The following is an 18,946-nucleotide window of genomic DNA, read 5'->3' on the forward strand; positions in this document are numbered from 1 at the left end:
GCCATTCCCCTTGCTTTTTCTCAATTGTTTCCAAACTTGTGTGATTAACTGGAAAAGCTCACATCAGTGTATTTTATCTCATATATTTTTCAGTATGCCAAGAGCATTAAGATTACCCAAACCCAGAAACAACCTTGTTGGAGTGAATGAACTCTTGAGCATCATTTCAAGCAACCTTAGAATTAACCTCTAGTGCGAATGTACTAGAAAATAATGCAATTTATTGATAACCTGGTTTTGTCTTGTTTGTTTTTTCAGCTGACACATCCGTAAGCATCCAGTGATCCTTCGAAACTTTGATGGATTGTTCTCTGGATTGGATTTCAGCCATACAAAGATTCTGTTGATGGAGGTGTGGCGAGCTTAATAGAAATGTGCACTGTGGTGTTCCATTCTATAGACACACATTGTTACACATACGGTTTAATATGTATATGTATTTTCAAAGACACATGTAGCTGCAAGAAATATTGAACTTCAAAATGTGTACACTTTATTGCGCAGGGGAGCCACTCTAAGTTGTCCTTTTGTGGGTATTATTACAAGAATGAAACTCAACCAAAGTTTAGATTTTATAATCGATTTTTTGACGATCTGTTTTAAGCGGATTATCACACATCACGTTTTTTGTACTGAAAACCACACGGAACAAGATAAATACCATTCATCAAACACGTCCGCCTTCATACCATTACGAACTTTGTCCCTGTCAAAATAGAGTATCGATACCAGATACGGTTTCCAAATTAACACTTCATCTATGGCGCAAGGGGAAATAGTATTCGAGTAAATATTTGATAGCTAGAATCGAGTTTTTAAACAAAATGGCTTCCTCCAACCGTTTTTACGTGAACGAAAATATGATTTTAAAGGGCAGTTTTCTCATAACGGTGCAAATGCATTCGAATGAAATATATGCAAAATATATTTCCGTTGTTGCTCGATCTTACGCCATTAAATCTTTTTCACGAAAAATGATTTTCATATAAAAATTTGTGATTGAAGATGAAGGGTTAAAGTGGAGGTTTCTCGTTCAAAGCTTCAGCAAAAGTTATTGCGAATCCACTTTTCTACATTTTCTAGTGAACATTTCACCTAAAAATGCCCGTTAATTTTTTATTTATTGTTCCCGTCTGATTTAAATAACCAGATTCTTCATGTTTTCGAAAAAATGCCAGAGTTTTGGCGCCTCTTCTTTGCGTCGTCTGCTTACTAGAAAAAGATGGGTCGGCCTGCTTCCCACGGACCTATATAAGAAAATCTGGACTCGCAATGCCCTTAATCAGCTTAAAGAGATCATTGAATCCACTAGCAGTTATTTTACTGAGCCGGATACAAATGCCTGCCTTTCTTTGAGTCAACCCGCGCATTTGTATTTGGTTTGGTAAATGGCGGCTGGTTGGCTTCTATTTCATACATAGGCATTGCAAGTCCAGGATTTTTTTTAATTTAAGTCCGTGCTGCTTCCCAACGGTTTTGAGCATGCGCAGTTCAATCAAACTAAATTGATGTCCGTTGCGGCGTGGACATACGTGACATTTGGTCTTCGCTGATGGTGAAAGGCTGCTCGTGGTTGTGCAACAGGGAACTTGGTCAACGAGAGAAAAGAAAGGGTGAGTCTTTCTCGATGCATAGAGTTGTGTATGATACCTGGTCTCTGGATGGCTAGGAAATCTACACGCAATTCTGATGGGGTGAAACTATGGGCGAGTGGAAGTAGTTGACCGATGGAGCTAGCTATAAAAAAGCCACGGTTGACCTTGCTGTGCCGTGACTAGACACGGGCTTTCAGTGTGTGGGTCAGCGGGACACGTACGCTATGAAGTGGAGGTCTGTTTGGGTCGAATGAACGGGTCACATGTGTGACCATGGAGCTATTAACACGATTAAGCTCCACGGTGTGACTGAAAGTAAGATCGATTAAAAAAAAAGATTTGAAAAGGTTGGAAATGTGCTGCGGGTTGAGTAGCGGTTGAAGGCCATGTTGCAGCATAGTGCAACCATGGAGGTAGGTTTAAGGCTCCTCCAGGTCTATGGTGCAACTGGGTCACGCGTAGTATACCCGGCGCTGTGTACATGTACAATGCATGCAATCTGCATGGTCATTGTGCGCTGGCTGTGGAGTGCGTGGTGTGTGTAATACAAATAACGTACATGTTCATCACAGACGTATATATAAAAAAATATGGACTCGCAATGCCCTTAATCAGCTTATAGAGATCATTGAATCCACTAGCAGCCATTTTACCGAGCCGACTACAGAGCTTGCCCGACAGTGCCAACCTTTGTTCTCCCTGGCGTCAACAGAAGCGAGGCAACCTGCGCATCGGGCTTGGTAAAATGGCCGCAAGTTGGCTTCTATATCATACATAGGTGTCGCAAGTCCGGTTTTTTTTATATACTTCCGTGATGTACATGTAAAAAGGGAACAGTTTGTAGGAACGTAACACTATTATCCTTGTTCAGGCGCCATTTTTGGCACCAACCAGTCTTTATCAACTGTGTAAGACGGCCACATGACAGATTCTGCACCAATATGAACGGTGACACTTCCTTAAGGAATTTATTAGTTGGCCAAAGCTATACACTGTAAAAACTCAGGTGTTAAAATCAACACTTTTGGGTGTTATCAGATGACCACACCATATGGTGTTACTTTAACACTGATGATGTTACTTTGCACACCTATAAGTGCACTCAGTAAAAGGTGTTACAAGTAACATCAAATAACACCAAAATTTTAACACAAGTGTTAGTGTAGTCTTCTGGAAACACCGCAGGTGTTAAATTTAACACCCCAGTTTTTGCAGCGTATATTTAGGGATTTCATAGGAGAGCACTGACAGTATGCATTTCGGGGTAATAACGTGTTTTTGTTTCTGAAATGAAGGGGCTTATCTTGGTAATCTGCACTTTTTCCTGGAATACGTTTATTTTCAAAACATAAATGGTGTCAACCGTAAACCATGTTCAAAGTTCATTGAAATGTGGCCACAGCAGTGTGTGGATGGAGTTTTGAGGGTCACAAATTTCAACTTCATTAGAGTATGCCTGACCTTTTGACCTATATTTGCATAACCAAGGGGTATATCTGTCATTGCTTCACACCCTCAGACAGGAGACCTAAATAGCTCTCAAATGACACCTAATTTGTCCAGATAGGCAGAAGCTAAACGTGTGATTTGACCAGTTTTGTTTCCCCTACCCATATTTTTACGCCCATTTCCTGCGTTAATCTTGGGGTTTATATCTCACTCAAGTGGATATTTTTTACATCTTAAATTCATGTTTACATCATTTTTCTGATGCAGTAGGGCCATCAGCATAACAACATACTAAGGACGTCAAGTTGTGGGGGGGGGGGTGTGTGCATGTGAACCCATTGTAGCCCACGGACTATTGTAGCTTTTAGTACAAGCGCGACATGCTTTCGAGATATTCAATGCATCTCCGCGGTTTAATTGTCCACTTATGGGTGGATCATGCTTGAACAGCCATGTCTTGCGCCATTAATACACATCTTATCTTGTCCTGCGCAACTGAAAAGAGCAGATAAAGCACGGGCAAGGATGAAAAGGGACTTGTTTGTATTGAGCTGTGTTATGTAACTAGGTATTCATCTCGTGATAATTTATACAACGGGTTTTGCCTTTACCCAACGTATATATTGATAAACACCGTATGCTCAGTACTTAATTAATTAAGAAATAATTAATCTAATCAATTAATTAAATTGATTGATTAATTAAAATGAAATAATTGTTTAAGTCTCTGCCACAAATGCCAATACATTCCATATTTTATGTTTGTTTTTATTAACGACTACGGATAACAGAATTGGGGGGTCCGAACCCCCGATTATCCCCCTCGCGTACGCCATCATCACCTATTTCTTATAATTTTGTAAATGCACACTAGGCCTATCACGCGTTGCCGAACATCTGCGAATCTCCTCCTGTTGGTTTAACGTGGCCCACTGTATTTATCCGTCTTTTTCTCAGTCACAGGTATTCTAAAAGCCATGATTGTCACTCACTCCTGCAACCAACCGACAATTTCTCTGCCCAACAGCGCCCTCAGTGGTGTGAATGTAATTGCTGGGAATGACTACAGTGGATACAGTATGTACGAGGCTCGCATCAAGGCAGGACAGAGTGTTTCTCTGAGGTCCCCGGACAACCAACACTGCGTTCATCATTACTATTTCATCACCGGCTGTGGGAAATGCAAGAGGGAAGGTGTAAAAGACGAATACTATGTTGGTCCTGACCATGTGGTGGCGCTCTCGTCAGATGTAACGCACACCTTGTACGTGTCAGCAGAGGGTGATATGCGCGTCTTGGTAGTCTACTATCCAGACCTCCAGGTCGTCTATAAATCTCTTGAGTTAATTAGAAGCTTGTCCGAGCTGCTTGGCACCGACAAGGATATCGCGTTCGGGAATGGTAACAGTCGTCGATTCATTGTCAAGAAAGATGGCTTCCCACTTACTATCACCAACACTCGTGTCGCAGCTGAGACATCGTCGAAGCAAGAGTACAGAAACCATATCGAGGCAGCGTATTATATTCATGGTAGCACAACTTATTATTGGCAAGATGACGGCGATCGCTGGACCCATGAGCAAACCAAGACGGACGAAAAGAACGGCACCAACTATTTCATGAATTTGCATGACAAGCACGAAATGATTACTGGCGAGAAGGATTGTTTCTGCATTTGCATATTCGATCCGGCCTTGAATGGGGACGAAACCCACCGCTTCACCGAAGATGGTTTCTCAAGTTATGAAAGATGAAAGTCCAAAAGCGATCGTAAAAGACGTTACTCAGTAATTGATATTTTTTTTCGTTAAAACTCTTTCGGCTTTTGTTTTTTTCATGTGTCTTAAATAGTGAGTGAATCAAATTTTAACCAGACGAATGCGGTTGTGAACAACCACGGAGCTGCTTTGGATTCAGAGCCTTTTCTAAGCATCATTTGTATATGTTGTGAGCTATTTAATTCCGAGAAGAAAAATCTTTTCGAAATGGTGATTCCCACAGTCCCGGTCATCGGACATGTCCTTGCTTCTTTCTCGGACCTTAGATGCTGGAACGAACTGCGCGACACAGGGCATTTCCGCACTCGGTAGCGGCCGCGAGTGTGAATACGTGTGAAGTATATGCACCAAATTGAGTAGGACGATCTTACTAGTAAATAGCGCTATTACTTACTTGGCTAATCCAATTTGCTAATCTACACATATACCTGAAATTGGTGAATTGAAGTTCACAGTTTTCTGCAGAAATGCACTTCAGAAATGCAATCAGGGATTGACTGTTAACTTACTGAGTGAATTTCGTGACGATCAGATATTGCTTATAATGTAGAATTCAAAATCGTAAATGATGGAGACGTCATCATGACGTCACCATATTTTCCCACGTATGGATATCTAATAGACCTGCCGAAGGTCTAGCAAAAGGAATTTGATAAAAACTTGTTTTGTTCAGGAGATTTTTTAAAAAAGTCAAAATAGAAAAATATGAGCAATGAAAAAAGCTAAATGAAGAATGAACAGAGCAATATGAACAATGCCACCAACCAAAATTGGCTGGCTGAAGCCAGAGAAACAAATAGCGAGATGTAGGAAGAAAAATATATCAAGTACGTCAACAAAGGCATGGATGAAGATCAAGCCAGGAAAAAGGCAAACAGAAAGACCCCCTGGGCGGTCAAGCAAGACTTTTTCGACGACAATATGGAGCTTCTGTCAAGTTACCTACATTTGAAGCATAATGAAACTCACCAGGACATTGTAGATGATCTCGAAGAAAAACTTAACAAAGGCATGGAAGTCAACAAAATCTTCAACAGGGTTGATGATGATAAATGCTGATAAATTTGAGAGACTGTTTCAGGTTACTGATGAAGAGGAAAATCACTAAATTACAGCAATCATTAGAGACAAATGGTTCCAAAATAGTAACGAGTACATGTAATGTCTCTAATTTAAAATGTAACAAACTTCCAGTAATCAACTTTAGTAATTCTTAAAAATAGTATAATTGTAAAAAACTGAATTTGTTTTATGTTCTTACTAATCGGCATGACTACCGACCAACAATTTTCGGGTAGGATACTGGTCTAGAACTTCTGCACAATATTCCATAGCACGACGGATAAATTTACCCCTTTGCTATGTGTTAAATCCCCAATCGACGTCATATGCCACCCACGAGAATTTTTATTTTTTTAAATGATGATCTATTTTACACTTATTCCACAATAAAGATCAACAGTAATGCTCCTCTCTGTTTGAATTTGTGAAACCATATACATGTACAGGGTAACCGACGTAAAACACCAGTTCAAAAGAAAAATAACTTCAGCCAGAGCCAAAATCATATATATGTATATGTACAGGGCAACGGCTCGTAAAACCCTAGTTCGAAGGATTAAGAAATTTAGCCAGGGTCAGCCCGTTCTTCTTTCCTGTATTGATCAGATCTCCGTAACCAAAGTAAGCCAAACCCAAGACCGTTAGCATGTACCTGCCGGCGGCACGTACAGTCCATTGTATATCTAAGGATTATTGCTTACTACCCCTTGATTACTTTAGGACCTTCTGGTGGGCTAGTCGGTAATTTTCCATGACATCACGCAACATATCTCTTTTTTGTGTCTTTTTATCATCCTATCTCATCCGATTGTGCCATAATTTCACAGGGAAGGTCAAACTGTGCCACATTTGCTGACCTTTTTCTATTTTTGCAGCAAATTTCAAATTGTGCTAGACTGTCGCCCCCTGCTAACTACTGGCAGAATATTCAGAAGTGTAGGTCAGGAATGTATGGTGTTCTATAGCCGCCAAAATTGCGTCGCGTCGTCCCATCGCCCCTTACACCATGACGCGACGCGACGCTACGACTGCTCCGTCGCGTCGTCTCTTTTCTCATTACTTTTATGCTATGTTTAATACATTGTTTCGTGCCATCTAGCCGCCGCGTCGTGCCTCCGCGTGGTGTTGTTTGTTGATGATGTCGCGTCGTGCCGTCCTGTCTTATCGCGCCGTCGTGATGTCGCTTCGTGCCGTCGTAACGTCGTGTCGTGCCGTCAAATCATCGCCTCGCCTGTCATTGTATGGTGTTTATGCAGTGTGGGCTAGGCCGTCGCGTCCTGCCGCCGTGTCGTCGCGTCCTGATGTCTTGCCGTCGCATCGTGTCGTCGCACCGTCGTGTTGTGCTGCCTTATCGTCCTCCATCGTATCGTGCCGTCGTGCCTGACTGTTTCTAAAAATGGCTGGTGATTACTAAGGCCAATGGAGGGCGTATGTCACAAGTCCTGGAAAAACAATGTGCTTGGATAGCGTTACACCATTGATCTTTATTATATAGACTGAATAGGACATCGCATCCAAAACGCGTCCCGCGTGTATGCGTATTTTCAGGAGTGTAAATAACGATCATTGCGAATTTCGTTGTGTGTACTTTCAAATGGAGTTTTTCAAAAACTGTTGAGGTTTTTGTGCTTCGATCGTCAGATTTGAAAGAAAAACTGAATTCTGCACTCGGAATGGATAAATTTGGAAAGAATATTTGTCGAGGTGTACGCAGTAGTGAATTAGCGGAGATCAACGTCAAATTTGGAAGAAGGAACAAAAGAAAATGCGAGTCGCACTTTTTAGTTTAAGAAAATTTCTCAAGTTGTACTTTATAATGCTTAACTTTAAGCCTATATAGGCTTAGTCAGAAATTTATGACAGTCTATCTAGCCTATCAGGCTTTGTATATGAAACTTCACTGTCTCGAGGTTGGGACTGTCTGAAATATTACTGACTGGCGAAAAGGGTTTAAAAAACGGAATGACTAATTTGTCGTTTATTTTCTCCAGATTTCACCGGAAAAATCTCCAAGACAGCCATGATTTGTGTTTGTCGGGTCTAAAGACGCACTGAACCCAAATCATGTGACAGACTGAACCCAAATCATGTGACAGACGATGTGATATGAGTGACAGAATTCTTCTTCGGGGCAGAGATGAAACCAAAGTGAGAAGCAGAGGGCTGACGTTTCTGTTGAATGAAGTTACAAGCAAGGGAATTCAAAGCCTTCAACACAATGAAAGAAACTTTGTCTACAGAACAAAATTATTCGTTCTCAGATAAAACTGACTTTTTATGCCGGAAAGTAGTTGTTAAATGTAAATCTTTAAGTCAGGTTGTGAACTCAACTTTTTAAGCTGATTAATATCTGTTTTAAACGGCAGAGTTTGGTCGCTCATTTAAAGCTGCGCTCACTTTGTGTTCACAGAAATGATTCTCACACTTTCGTGTGCCGCATGTCGGTTTTCAATGAATTTTACTAAAAATATGAATGAATTTTATTTAGTACTATTTTATGGGGGGTTAGCTACGTAATTTTTTAAAATTCACCTTTCCCCAAAGATATCCCTCAAAGAGTAGTAAAACTATGCGCTCAGTTCTGCATATAGCCGTCCGCCTCTATCCAAAATAGGTCTGCATTTTGGGTTTTTTGGGTGAAAGAAATACCCCGAACTGGAAACTATCAGTCCTAAATTCAGGATTAACAGAAATGTTTCTATGATCCCTTCTGATTTTGGCATGTCTTATTGTAAAAGCCCCGTAGGATCATAAAATATTAATGAGCTTTGGCCCAGGAATCTAACAATTTGGTGGAATGCACCCATAGGGCCTACAAGATTTGATAATGAAAAATGAAAACTGAACTTAAATCTAACAATTTGGTGGAATGCACCCATAGGGCCTACAAGATTTGATAATGAAAAATGAAAACTGAACTTAACTCTGTCTCAGAGGGCGCCGCTTATTTCTACCAGTAATGAGGCGACAGCGAGAGCACAATGAGACCACGCGACGGCACGATGCGACAGTACGACGCGACTGCAAGACAGCAGGACACGACGCAACGACGTGGCGTCGCGTCGGGGCGATGGGATGAAGCGACGCACATTTGGCAGCTATAGAACACCATAGGATTGAGCAAGCATTGCTTACGCGGCATTAAAGTCTTTCACCCAGCTGGAGTAAAATGCCGTCATTGAAGGCAAACGGTGCTAAATCCTTGTCACCGCAACAGGAGTTCGGAACATGCACCAGTCAACCTTCAGAAGGAGTAACATTCTCCTAAGCTTAGTGTCATCGAAGAAACGTTTGAAGATAACACTTAATGACAAACCAAGTGCCTGGGCAAGCCTGGGCCTGTCTTATATCAATGGTCGGTCTCTCCGATGTGTCTCTGAGCTGTCTGGTGCTCGTCAACAGACGGCGGGTTAATAAAACGGGTTGGCTCCACACGTTTGCAGTACTACTACAAAGGACCGTCATTCTGGCAGCCACTTCGCAACTTTCGCTCATATTATTTTTTTTCTGGGTCGGGTGATGCCAATCTTCCCAAGACCATTCCATTTCAACGTAGGGAGAAAAGTATCCTTCCACCGTTTTAACTTGTCCACTTTTGGACCACCCCGCAGTCGTCAAAGTAAAATCCAAATTCCTGCTAGCAAAAAATTGGGTTTTTCGAAAAGGTATATACAACTTAAAAACCCCAAAATTCTACGTGCAGAAAATAAGAAAATGGGATTGTCCTCAAGTTGGGAGCATCAAATAAAATTTGCTAACGGAAAATTGAAGTTTCCTGTTGTCCACTTTTGATGCGCCAGTCGCGCCACGAAGACTTCTTTAAGTAAATTCCCAATTTTTGCTAGCAGAAAATTGAGTTTTTGAAAATATCTTACGCAAATTCCCAAACCCAAAAATCTACTAGCAAAAAATCAGAAAATGGGGTTGTCCACTTTTGACGCTCCATAACCTTGTTTGGTTAAATGCATTGAAGCGAGCACTTCGTAAGCATTGAAAATCATCCAAAATTTGCTGTACAACTCAGGCGCTGTTGCTATGGTGTCATCCAAAGTGTCAGACATAGTTCAGGGCATGGGCTAATCCCCCAGGGGTAGGGGTATATATCCCCCCATTTTGTGAGGTGGAGGGGATTGCCTTTTGAATCATCACCCCACTTTTTTGTGATGAGCCAAAACTTTTATGTGGCTTGTGAAGAATTTTCTGGATTTCCCAAAATGTTTACAGTTTCACTATAAAGGGGAAGCAATGTTAAAAAGTCATAAATATACCATTGTGATGCAAGATACTGCACGAATTTGATACACATAACTGATGAGCATCTTCATCATGAACATCGCCCCCTATATAGTGTACGTGGTATCGCTCCCCCCTCCCCGCTTTTCAAATTTCCACGGCCGGGGCAAGGCATCACCCCACCTTTCCCCATCCCCACCCCACCCCCAATTTGCAACACAGATTTACGCCACTGGTTCAGGGCAAAGACGCTTCTGTTAAAACTGTCATCGAACCCAGAATCAACTTTATACGAGAAGTATGGAAGGGCTGCGTAGCACCGTGATCAGAATATTGACAAGAATATAATATATAATCAGTGCTCTGAAATATGTAATTGCCGAGCTTTCGGTAACTGAGTAGGCTACCTTCTTCAGGGCCAGCAGATTCAGTTCTGAACCGTGAACTGACCCCTCCCACGGGGAAAAATTTCTGGATCCGCCCTGCAATCGGTCTCAGTTGGGAACTGAATCTGCTTGCCCTGAAGAAGGTACTCAGTTACCGAAAGCTCGGCAATTACATGTTTCAGAGCACTGATTTTACATCATATTCGTGATTATATGAGAAGTGTTGGTTGCTTGTCTGTTGCTAAGTAGGTTTTCGGACAATGATGACAAGTCCTCTTTCCTATCTCACCGCATCTGCTTTCCCGCCTCTAGTGATACTTCTGCTGCTAGGAATTGATTTTTTTAAAATGTTCCACAATATGTACAAAAGTAGAAACTACTCAAACAAAACCAACAGAAATATGACTGCTCTTTGTAATGCATTTATTTAGTTATATCAATGGCACTAGCAAGCGCACTATTCAAAGCTTCATCTACAAAAATATAAAAACAAACAAAAAAAATCAAGAAAAAAATAGATATGGCATGACCCTTCTGCAGCTTCCAGACGCTGACATCAATTTTAGACGTCTAGCCATCTGTTCACTAAAATTTTACCTGGAATTGGCAAACACTTTGCCCGAAGTGCACAATAACACCTGTTGTATACGTCAATGTTTCTTTTTCCGGTTTTTTTCTTCTTGTTTAATGTTATTTAAAAAGATCAGGTATATCGTTCAAAAGCTCTAGTCGTTGACCTTTTTTTCAAACGTGGGGTCAATCAGAATTTACAAGTTAAAGTGAGACGGTTGGGAAATGTTTGTGCATAGGTTAAAGATGTGATAAAGTAATAACCACCAAAGTGTGTAGGCCTGAAGTTACACTGGTGTTCCGAGGGTTGTAAATCGTGTATCAGGAGAGTCAGATCTTTTAATTGAATCAAACAGGTTGACTTTTTGAAACTGCGCCTCGGTTCTACGCCATAAGTGTGGCAAAACAAGGCAAATTCTTTTTTGAAATTCGATTTGCAGTTACATTAAAATATAAAGTAATACAATTAACCTAAATCAGAAAAACTCTCAAAAGGGCTAACTTCTGCTCAAAAAGGAAATCCCTAGCGAAGGCGTAAGAGCTGTAAACAATTAAAGTCTATAAGCCTTACAAACTGCTCATTCCTGCAACTAAAAGCGAATAGAGCAACTCAGAAATCTTTGTCGTGAAGTTCATGTATTTCAAGACATAACGGCATACATACACGGGATTATTTATTTTCAGATGACGGGTGCTCGAACAAAAATGACCCAAGGGGCCTCTAAATGGGAAAAACTGCGAAAAAACTTTTTCCAAAACAGTCCTTTTGGAAAATGACTCAAAATTACTTTTCCAAAAACGTCGTCACACTGAACTTTCAGGTCTCATTACTTGATTTATAGTAGAAAGGTTTCCTGTCCCGGGATTCTCCTAAACACTGGTAACTAGTCAAACTCACTTTGGAATTCCATTGAGAGGCAGTGGCGAAAAATGGAGGGGTACCGGTAAATAAGGGGCGGATTGACTTCGACCAACATTTTGTTTGAGGTCATCGTCAAACAAATTCCGTGTAGGTGTCCTTAAAATCAAGTCTTATTTACTACCAACAGTATCCTTTGCTTCAGTCACACGGCGGAGGAAGTCTACGACTGTACTGGCCAAGTTGGGAATGCTGGCGGTAGCAGAACCAGAGCACATAGGCTGACACACGGACTTTGCATCCTGTTGACATCAAATCAAATCAAATCAAATATACATAAAACGAGTGTCGATTTGAAAGGTGAAAAGTTGTTACCTACAGTGCTTTGCTTTTATCGAACGAGTGAAGTCGCATCAGTGTAATCATAATTCGGCCCAATGTTCACCGACTCAACACGAGTCGTGCACATGTTTCCTCTATTATTGCACAGCATTATAAGACAGACTGATAAAAGTAATAATTTCCAGTTATTTACCAGGGCAGCGCCGAATGCCAAGAAGACCATTTCTGTTTCCCGCACGTACCGACGGCAGATTTTCTGAAGACATGGAGACTTAGCCAGATCACAGTAGACGTTCAAATACACGCCAGCACTTTGCTATGAGAACGATATAAGACAAACATCTTGTTGACATGTCGGCCCCCAAACAACTTATTCAGACTGAACCGCATTTATTGAAAGAGGTGTTTCCTAGATGGTGTCACCTATTATAAAACAAAACCTCATGAATTTATAAATAATATACTGTTGGTTTACATTCCACATGAATGACATCGAGATCAAACTTGCGACTATGCTCGTTTTTGCTATCGGTTCAGTTGCCCTGTGAAATAGGGGACTGTCAAAGGAAATCTTTCGAATAATATCTGGACAAGTGGTAGCTTCAACAACGAATTCTCGCTCCAGCGCTTCCCACCCAGTCCATTCAATATTCACTTACAATGAACTGCTGGTTAAGAAACATCTCTTTCAGCCAGATCACCGTTCCTGTGCAGACTCCGCACACCGGGCCCTCTTTGTTAAGCACACATGTATCTCCCTCTCTCTGCTGGACAGCTTTTGGTTGGCAACTTGGCAGGCTGCTGTTTCTGGCCGATGGGCAGACGTATCCACAATACTTACGAGTGTTGTCCTATCATTAACAAAGAATGAAGTCTATCAATACCTCTGTGCGTACCCTCTCTGCAGGGAAATTATACGCAGGGACTGTCTGTAGGATCGATGCAATAAGCGCGTCAGAGATGCAGATTTTGTGCAGCTTTCTATTCTTCCTTAATGTATGAAAATTGTTGAACTCTTCTTTAGTCAAGTGCATTGAGGGTGAGCTTTAAAAGTGTTGGTGGTTTTCCCGGTCAACAGGAAGCAGTGTTGTTGTGTTGTCATTCTGAGAAGACTGCCCAGTTTAGGAAGTCTCTGTTCAAATTGAAAACGCCAAATTTGCTCATTCGCGAGAAATATGAAGTTGCTTACCAGGTTATTGTCTTGAACTCGACTACAATAAATCACGAAATACAAGACACAATACGATAGCAAGAAAATTCCATAATTCGGGTAACATTCTAGGCTGAAATATATAAGAGTTGAAGTTTCGGAATTTGAGCTTTGCTAACAGATTTGGAACTTGTATTTCTTAAAAATAAGGTTTCACAGAAATTAGGTTGAATGGAACATTGAGGCTCATGCAGGCTACGCGCCAGTAAATAGGGTTAAGCTGCACATAAAATAACTATTTACATGCAGATCGATTGTCTGCTATGAGAGTATTTTTTTGTGGGGCGGGTGGGACGGATGTTTGTAAACAAAACAGGAAAGAGGGAGCCCCCATGATCAGGACTTTTATCTTGATATTCGGGAAAAAATGACCAAAGCTGAACCCTCCATAGGGATCTGTGTTGCAATAAAGTGTAGACGTCCATTTCCAAAATGGCTTGTGCCCTGCGATTTTATTTAGTTTATTTATGATTATTGATATTTTTTGGGGGGGGTTGTCTTAAAATGACGCATTTGCAGTAATCATGAAACGTACCAAGTACATTGATACAAACAGCCGAACATGGCCATATATCTCGTTGAAGTGGTTGACACAAAGCCTGTGCTCTGGTTGGCCTTCGGGGACGAAAGGGCAGGTAGAAAGTTTGAAGTACTCGACGTTGCTGCGCTGTGGATGCATGTAAAGAGATCAGCATCTAAACATCAGTCATTGCATTATAAAACGTGTAAGAGGAAAACATCCTGATTCGATTGTTAGAATTTCCAAGCAGTTTTTCGAATCAATACATGAACTACCGATTTTTGAAATACAAATGACACGGTTAGTTCCAGTGTGGGCAGCATAAACTGAGAATGGGCACCTATCAAGAATCCTGGTTGCAAAATCAGCCGTTGAAGAGCCAATGCTATCATTTCCCTGACCAGGCTTAAATTGTGGAAAACGACGATTAAAACTTTTTACATCATAATCAATACACTTTTACTGTTTTCAGTGTGTGTTTTTGCCTGTCTATTTCTACTCACCACAAACGCTGCATTCGTGAGGGAAGCCTTCATGAATTGATACGTTTCCACACAAATTCTGCAGCCTGCAGGGTCATCGTTACAGTCTTTGGACACTGGGTGATCTGTTTAGCCAGGAGAAAAAGCCACAGCCAAAGAAACCGTGACAAAATAAATGCAGTGGCATAAAAAGAAAAAAAAATTAACTGTTGTAAAAAGTAAGATTTCATTCTTGCATGTGCACTCGGTGTTGCTAAAGCAACAACGCGCGATAGATTTCCGCCAAACACACGTCACATGTAGAAAAGCTGCTTTCATGGTTTATTGTTCCTGTTTTGAAGGTTAAAATGAATGAAAATGAAACTTCTCTTCCAAATTATTTATGCATGGTTATGAATAGTCTGCAAAACATTTCCAGAAAAAGTAGAGGCAGATTATCATTGAAAACTGAGAAATTTTTGGTTTAAACCCACAGGTAATATTTTATTGATGACTTTTGTACTGTGGTGCATAAGATGGAGAGGCGGTGTGAATCGACATTCCCATAGGATAAACTATTTCTGGAAAGACTAATCTTTGAGACCCCTTTTTGGTTTCGAAATATTCTTTTTATAAATGGCAAATGAAAATCAGCTCTGCACACGCAAACCCAATTGTAAGAAAAAAAAGGGACATTACATGACAAAACATCATAAGAAATAGGCCCACCTTTTCCAAAGACAGAGACTGCCACTGTCACCAACAGTACAACAACCAAGGTGCGGAACATTGTGCTGAATTTGTCAATCAGACCACGAACCACAGATGAGAGAGCACAAATTGATACCAAGATGCTGAGGCCGAGACTTCTCAAGAAATTTCGCTTCACTTCCGATTTTATACTCTTCTCCAACGAATGTATTAGCCACTAAGATCAGAGCTTTTTAGCTTTGCATAAGGACACAGGATATCGCGCCGTCGAAAGGTGCACCATACCACTCTAATAGAATATATCATTTCCGTATCATCATAGATTATGTTAATATTATTATAATTTATTATGAAACGTTGAACTCGTTGACTGAAAGGCACGTGCACGGATTAGAATTTAGCCCACTTGGTTATTACGTGGTTTTTTATTGGCTGGAGCTGGTTTTTGAAGTTCCTTTTGCTGCCAGCTGTCTACGTTGTTACTAAATTTTCGAAGAAAAATTGGCTAGACTGCTATACACCCTAGAATTCATGAAAGATTTCATCCTGAGAACAATTGATTAGTGGGATCTGTTCACAGTGACAGGAATGACAATTGGGTACCTGCCACATTCCTCTTGTCAGTAAAACACAGCCTTTACCGTTTGTCATGTTGAGCCTTTTTTGAAAAGGTAGTCATAGATTCTTTGAGCCAGTTAATGTGTTGCGTTCTGGTAACGATGAAAACCAGCCTTTGTCTAGTAAAATAGACAAGAAACTGATATTATTCTGTTAAAAGTTTAGCAGTTAACTGCAGTGCCCACTGCCCTGCCGATTCGAACAACGATCCGACCTGAGCGTTGACCAGTCGACGTTGGTAATCGGAGCCAGCGCGTTTTGATTTTATTTATAGGTTCCTGGAAATCATTGAAAACTTTGGAAACGGTGAATTCTTGTCGTTTCAATTATACATGAGCAAAATAAGTTCTATTTGTCAACATGACATGTTTTCGCTGTAAGTGCTGAAAAGAAGCACAACCTAAACCCGTTGCGAAATGCCTCTTCCTTGTCATCAACTCTGTCTCCCAATCCCTATTCTTTGCTTACATCAGCCAGAGCCTTGCGTGCCGTTGATCACTCTTTTCAAATATCGTTTTTCTTTTACATTTAGTCTTTTTGACCATTGATCTACCAGACCTAAATTTTCCAGTCAACCGTCACTTCTGACAATTATACAGTCAATCCAACATCAACCAAATTCAGCCGTCGTGGTCTCTGGAATTAGCCAATGATAGTAGGTTGCTTGATTTTTTTTCGGGAGGTGGCAAAACTCGGGAGTTTCTTTAAGCAGTCTTTTCACAACCAGTCTGAAAGATGGAGCTATAAAATTTCGGGGACTTTTACAAGCCTGCAAATTTACGAAGGAAAATGACTTAGTCTCAAAGCAGTATCGAGTTCAGATTTTACACTCGGTGTTTCAAGCCATTTTCTGTTTTGAAAGCTCAAAAACCCGTCTGTGAAACAAAATGAGGTGGCGGCCTTGCTCTCCGACGCAGTAATCTGGGCCTCCCGACCCAAATAATCTAAAACTTAAAGTAAAAAGCAGAAGTAAAGCTCGACTTGTTTTCTTGCATATTACGGTGGTCACAACGAAAACAAAGATCTCAATTCATGTTCATCAACAAGAATTTGACATTTTTTTCTTTATAAAAAAAGCATTTTCATTAATATATGCACAAAGGCCCTCTTTGTCTGATGAGGGATAAGAAGGGTAAATAAAATCACTCATGAACAACATTTTGAAGAAATTTGGCCCACTGCTGCCAGACATCTACGAATTTACCCACTGAACACCAAGTAAGGAATGTTTAAATGATGATTACTTCCAGGTATGCTGAAAACCTTTCGACAAGAGTTACCCAAATACTTGCACGTACGGTTTTTGATCTCCTTACAAGTGTTTAAACCTGTCAGAGGTACATGGAATATTAATCATAAAAAATTCTAACGCTGGGCATCAGATTGTAGTAAGTTGGTGTCGAGTCTCTCAAGGTCGACGGAAACCTAGCCCTTGGAAACACCGTACAGTTGCAACAGTAGGTTGGATGGCATCCTGAAATCCACAAATTTCCATGGACAATGTAGAAAGAGAAGACCGCATCGGTAAATCGGCCATAAAGAATCGGAACATGCTTTCAGTTACAATCCAATTATTCGGAAAGAAAACGTACGTACCCCCGAATGATCGAACTCACGGCGATTCATTTTTTGTGCCAGTGGTTAGACCCGTCCCAAATACTCTGAAAATATAAGTGTTTTTTATTCTCCAACTCTATGTGCACAAACCACACATTGACACCACGTTTTGGTTTTTGGCAAAGATTTCGAGCGGCAAGTTTATTTGTTTTTCTGATTTCAACACCACTTTCTATTGCCACACTTGGCAGAAATTCTGTAAGATTTCTTGGCTCACTTGCCATACTTGCCACACTTGGCAGAAACTCAGGCACACTTGCCAAAGAGATACTTGCCACACTTGGCAGAAAAACATGAACAAACTCGCCAAAGGCTTGCCACACTTGGCAGAAAAAGGCAAGGTTGTTAGCAGAAAGACTTGCCACACTTGGCATAGCAGGTTGGAATTCCTTGGTACACTTGCCATGCAGACCAGCTTGTCCTATAATTAATAGTCATGTGATTCTATTTATCCTTTACAACTTAAGAAAAACTTACATAGGCACGCCGTTTTTTCCACCGCTTGAACAGGCGGTTGGAATAAGCCCCACCAGAACAAGAGGGTGCTTGGCGTAGTCGAAATAAAACATTACTAACAACTAAGTTTGCGTTATAACATTACTAACAACTAACTTTATGTTATAATCACTGCGAGATAATTCGCCTAAATTGTTTATTTGTTTACTTCGGGAACTGCGTGTCGCTCCCAGGTAGTTCCTGCCATTAAACCAGTAAAAGCTAAATTCATAATCCAAAATTATGGTGGAGATGGGGAGGTGGTGGGTTTAATTTGTGTGTTGCCGCCTCGAAAATCTAAGCCGAAGTGGCCCATTTTTAGTGCAAAACTTGCTGTGGTTCAACCGTTATTTCCTTGAGGCCTTCTGGCTTCACCAATTATTCCCCTCGAGACAGTTTAGGTGTCTGGGCCTGGAAGAAGTACCACATTCTCTGAACCCTCTGAGGCCTCTGTTGATTGATGTAAGGCCATGCAGCCACTTTGCTTATCCCATTAAGCCAGCTAGTGCAAGACAGTGATGGGTGAGACAGTAGTGCCTTGTTCACCATGGTATAAGCCAGATGACCAGGACTGTTTCAACGACTAAACAACGTGCGTTGTGGTGAATAATGCATTTTATCCCATAGCGATAAAATGAATTATGTATTCAACTGTTTTCTTCCCCGGGTCTTTCCCGATCAAACCCAGACGAGGAAATTAGCTAAATGCAGTGTATCGATAGCGCAGCTGGTGTTAAAGTCAAGCAGCAGGTAGAAGTGTTACGTACCATGCACGTGATGTTGCAAAACTGTGTAGTGAAGGACTCGTGTTGTAAAATTCATGAAGGGATTTGAAAAAAAGTGCCCTAGATTTATGTTTAGGCACCATATCAACAACGTGGATGACTCTAGACTGAATTGAACTTGACAACTATTTTTTAGCGATCACAAACACGATATCATTTTCTAATTAAACAATGGGTCTTGTACTTTATAAAGAGAACTTGCATTTAACCCAGACGCCATCCAGAGTGAATTAATGGATTATTGCTGCCCAACAG

At 40.9% G+C, this 18,946-nt stretch overlaps 2 protein-coding genes across 3 annotated transcripts; one reads left to right on the forward strand and one right to left on the reverse strand.

Moving 5' to 3' along the window:
* Positions 1–1,451: 1,451 nt before the first annotated feature.
* LOC110977151 (uncharacterized) lies at positions 1,452–6,291 on the forward strand. Of its 2 annotated transcripts, none has more exons than XM_022231014.2 (2): positions 1,452–1,613; positions 4,002–6,291. In XM_022231014.2, exons 1-2 carry the CDS (start codon positions 1,553–1,555, stop codon positions 4,796–4,798), a joined length of 858 nt encoding a protein of 285 aa, XP_022086706.2. In that variant the 5' UTR covers positions 1,452–1,552; the 3' UTR covers positions 4,799–6,291. The 2 variants fall into 2 exon arrangements, with proteins under 2 accessions (XP_022086706.2, XP_022086707.1); XM_022231015.2 differs by lacking the exon at positions 1,452–1,613 and adding an exon at positions 1,633–2,008.
* A 4,612-nt stretch (positions 6,292–10,903) lies between these two features.
* LOC110977148 (uncharacterized) lies at positions 10,904–15,395 on the reverse strand. Its single transcript, XM_022231009.2, has 6 exons — positions 15,195–15,395; positions 14,508–14,611; positions 14,020–14,151; positions 12,934–13,125; positions 12,468–12,590; positions 10,904–12,234 (listed from the first exon to the last, which is right to left on the reverse strand). Exons 1-6 carry the CDS (start codon positions 15,253–15,255, stop codon positions 12,106–12,108), a joined length of 741 nt encoding a protein of 246 aa, XP_022086701.1. The 5' UTR covers positions 15,256–15,395; the 3' UTR covers positions 10,904–12,105.
* Positions 15,396–18,946: the final 3,551 nt, after the last annotated feature.

This window comes from Acanthaster planci, linkage group LG02 (genome assembly GCF_054643075.1).
Source record: "Acanthaster planci isolate LZ-2023a linkage group LG02, COTS_SCS, whole genome shotgun sequence".
Classification (NCBI taxonomy): Eukaryota; Metazoa; Echinodermata; class Asteroidea; order Valvatida; family Acanthasteridae; genus Acanthaster; species Acanthaster planci.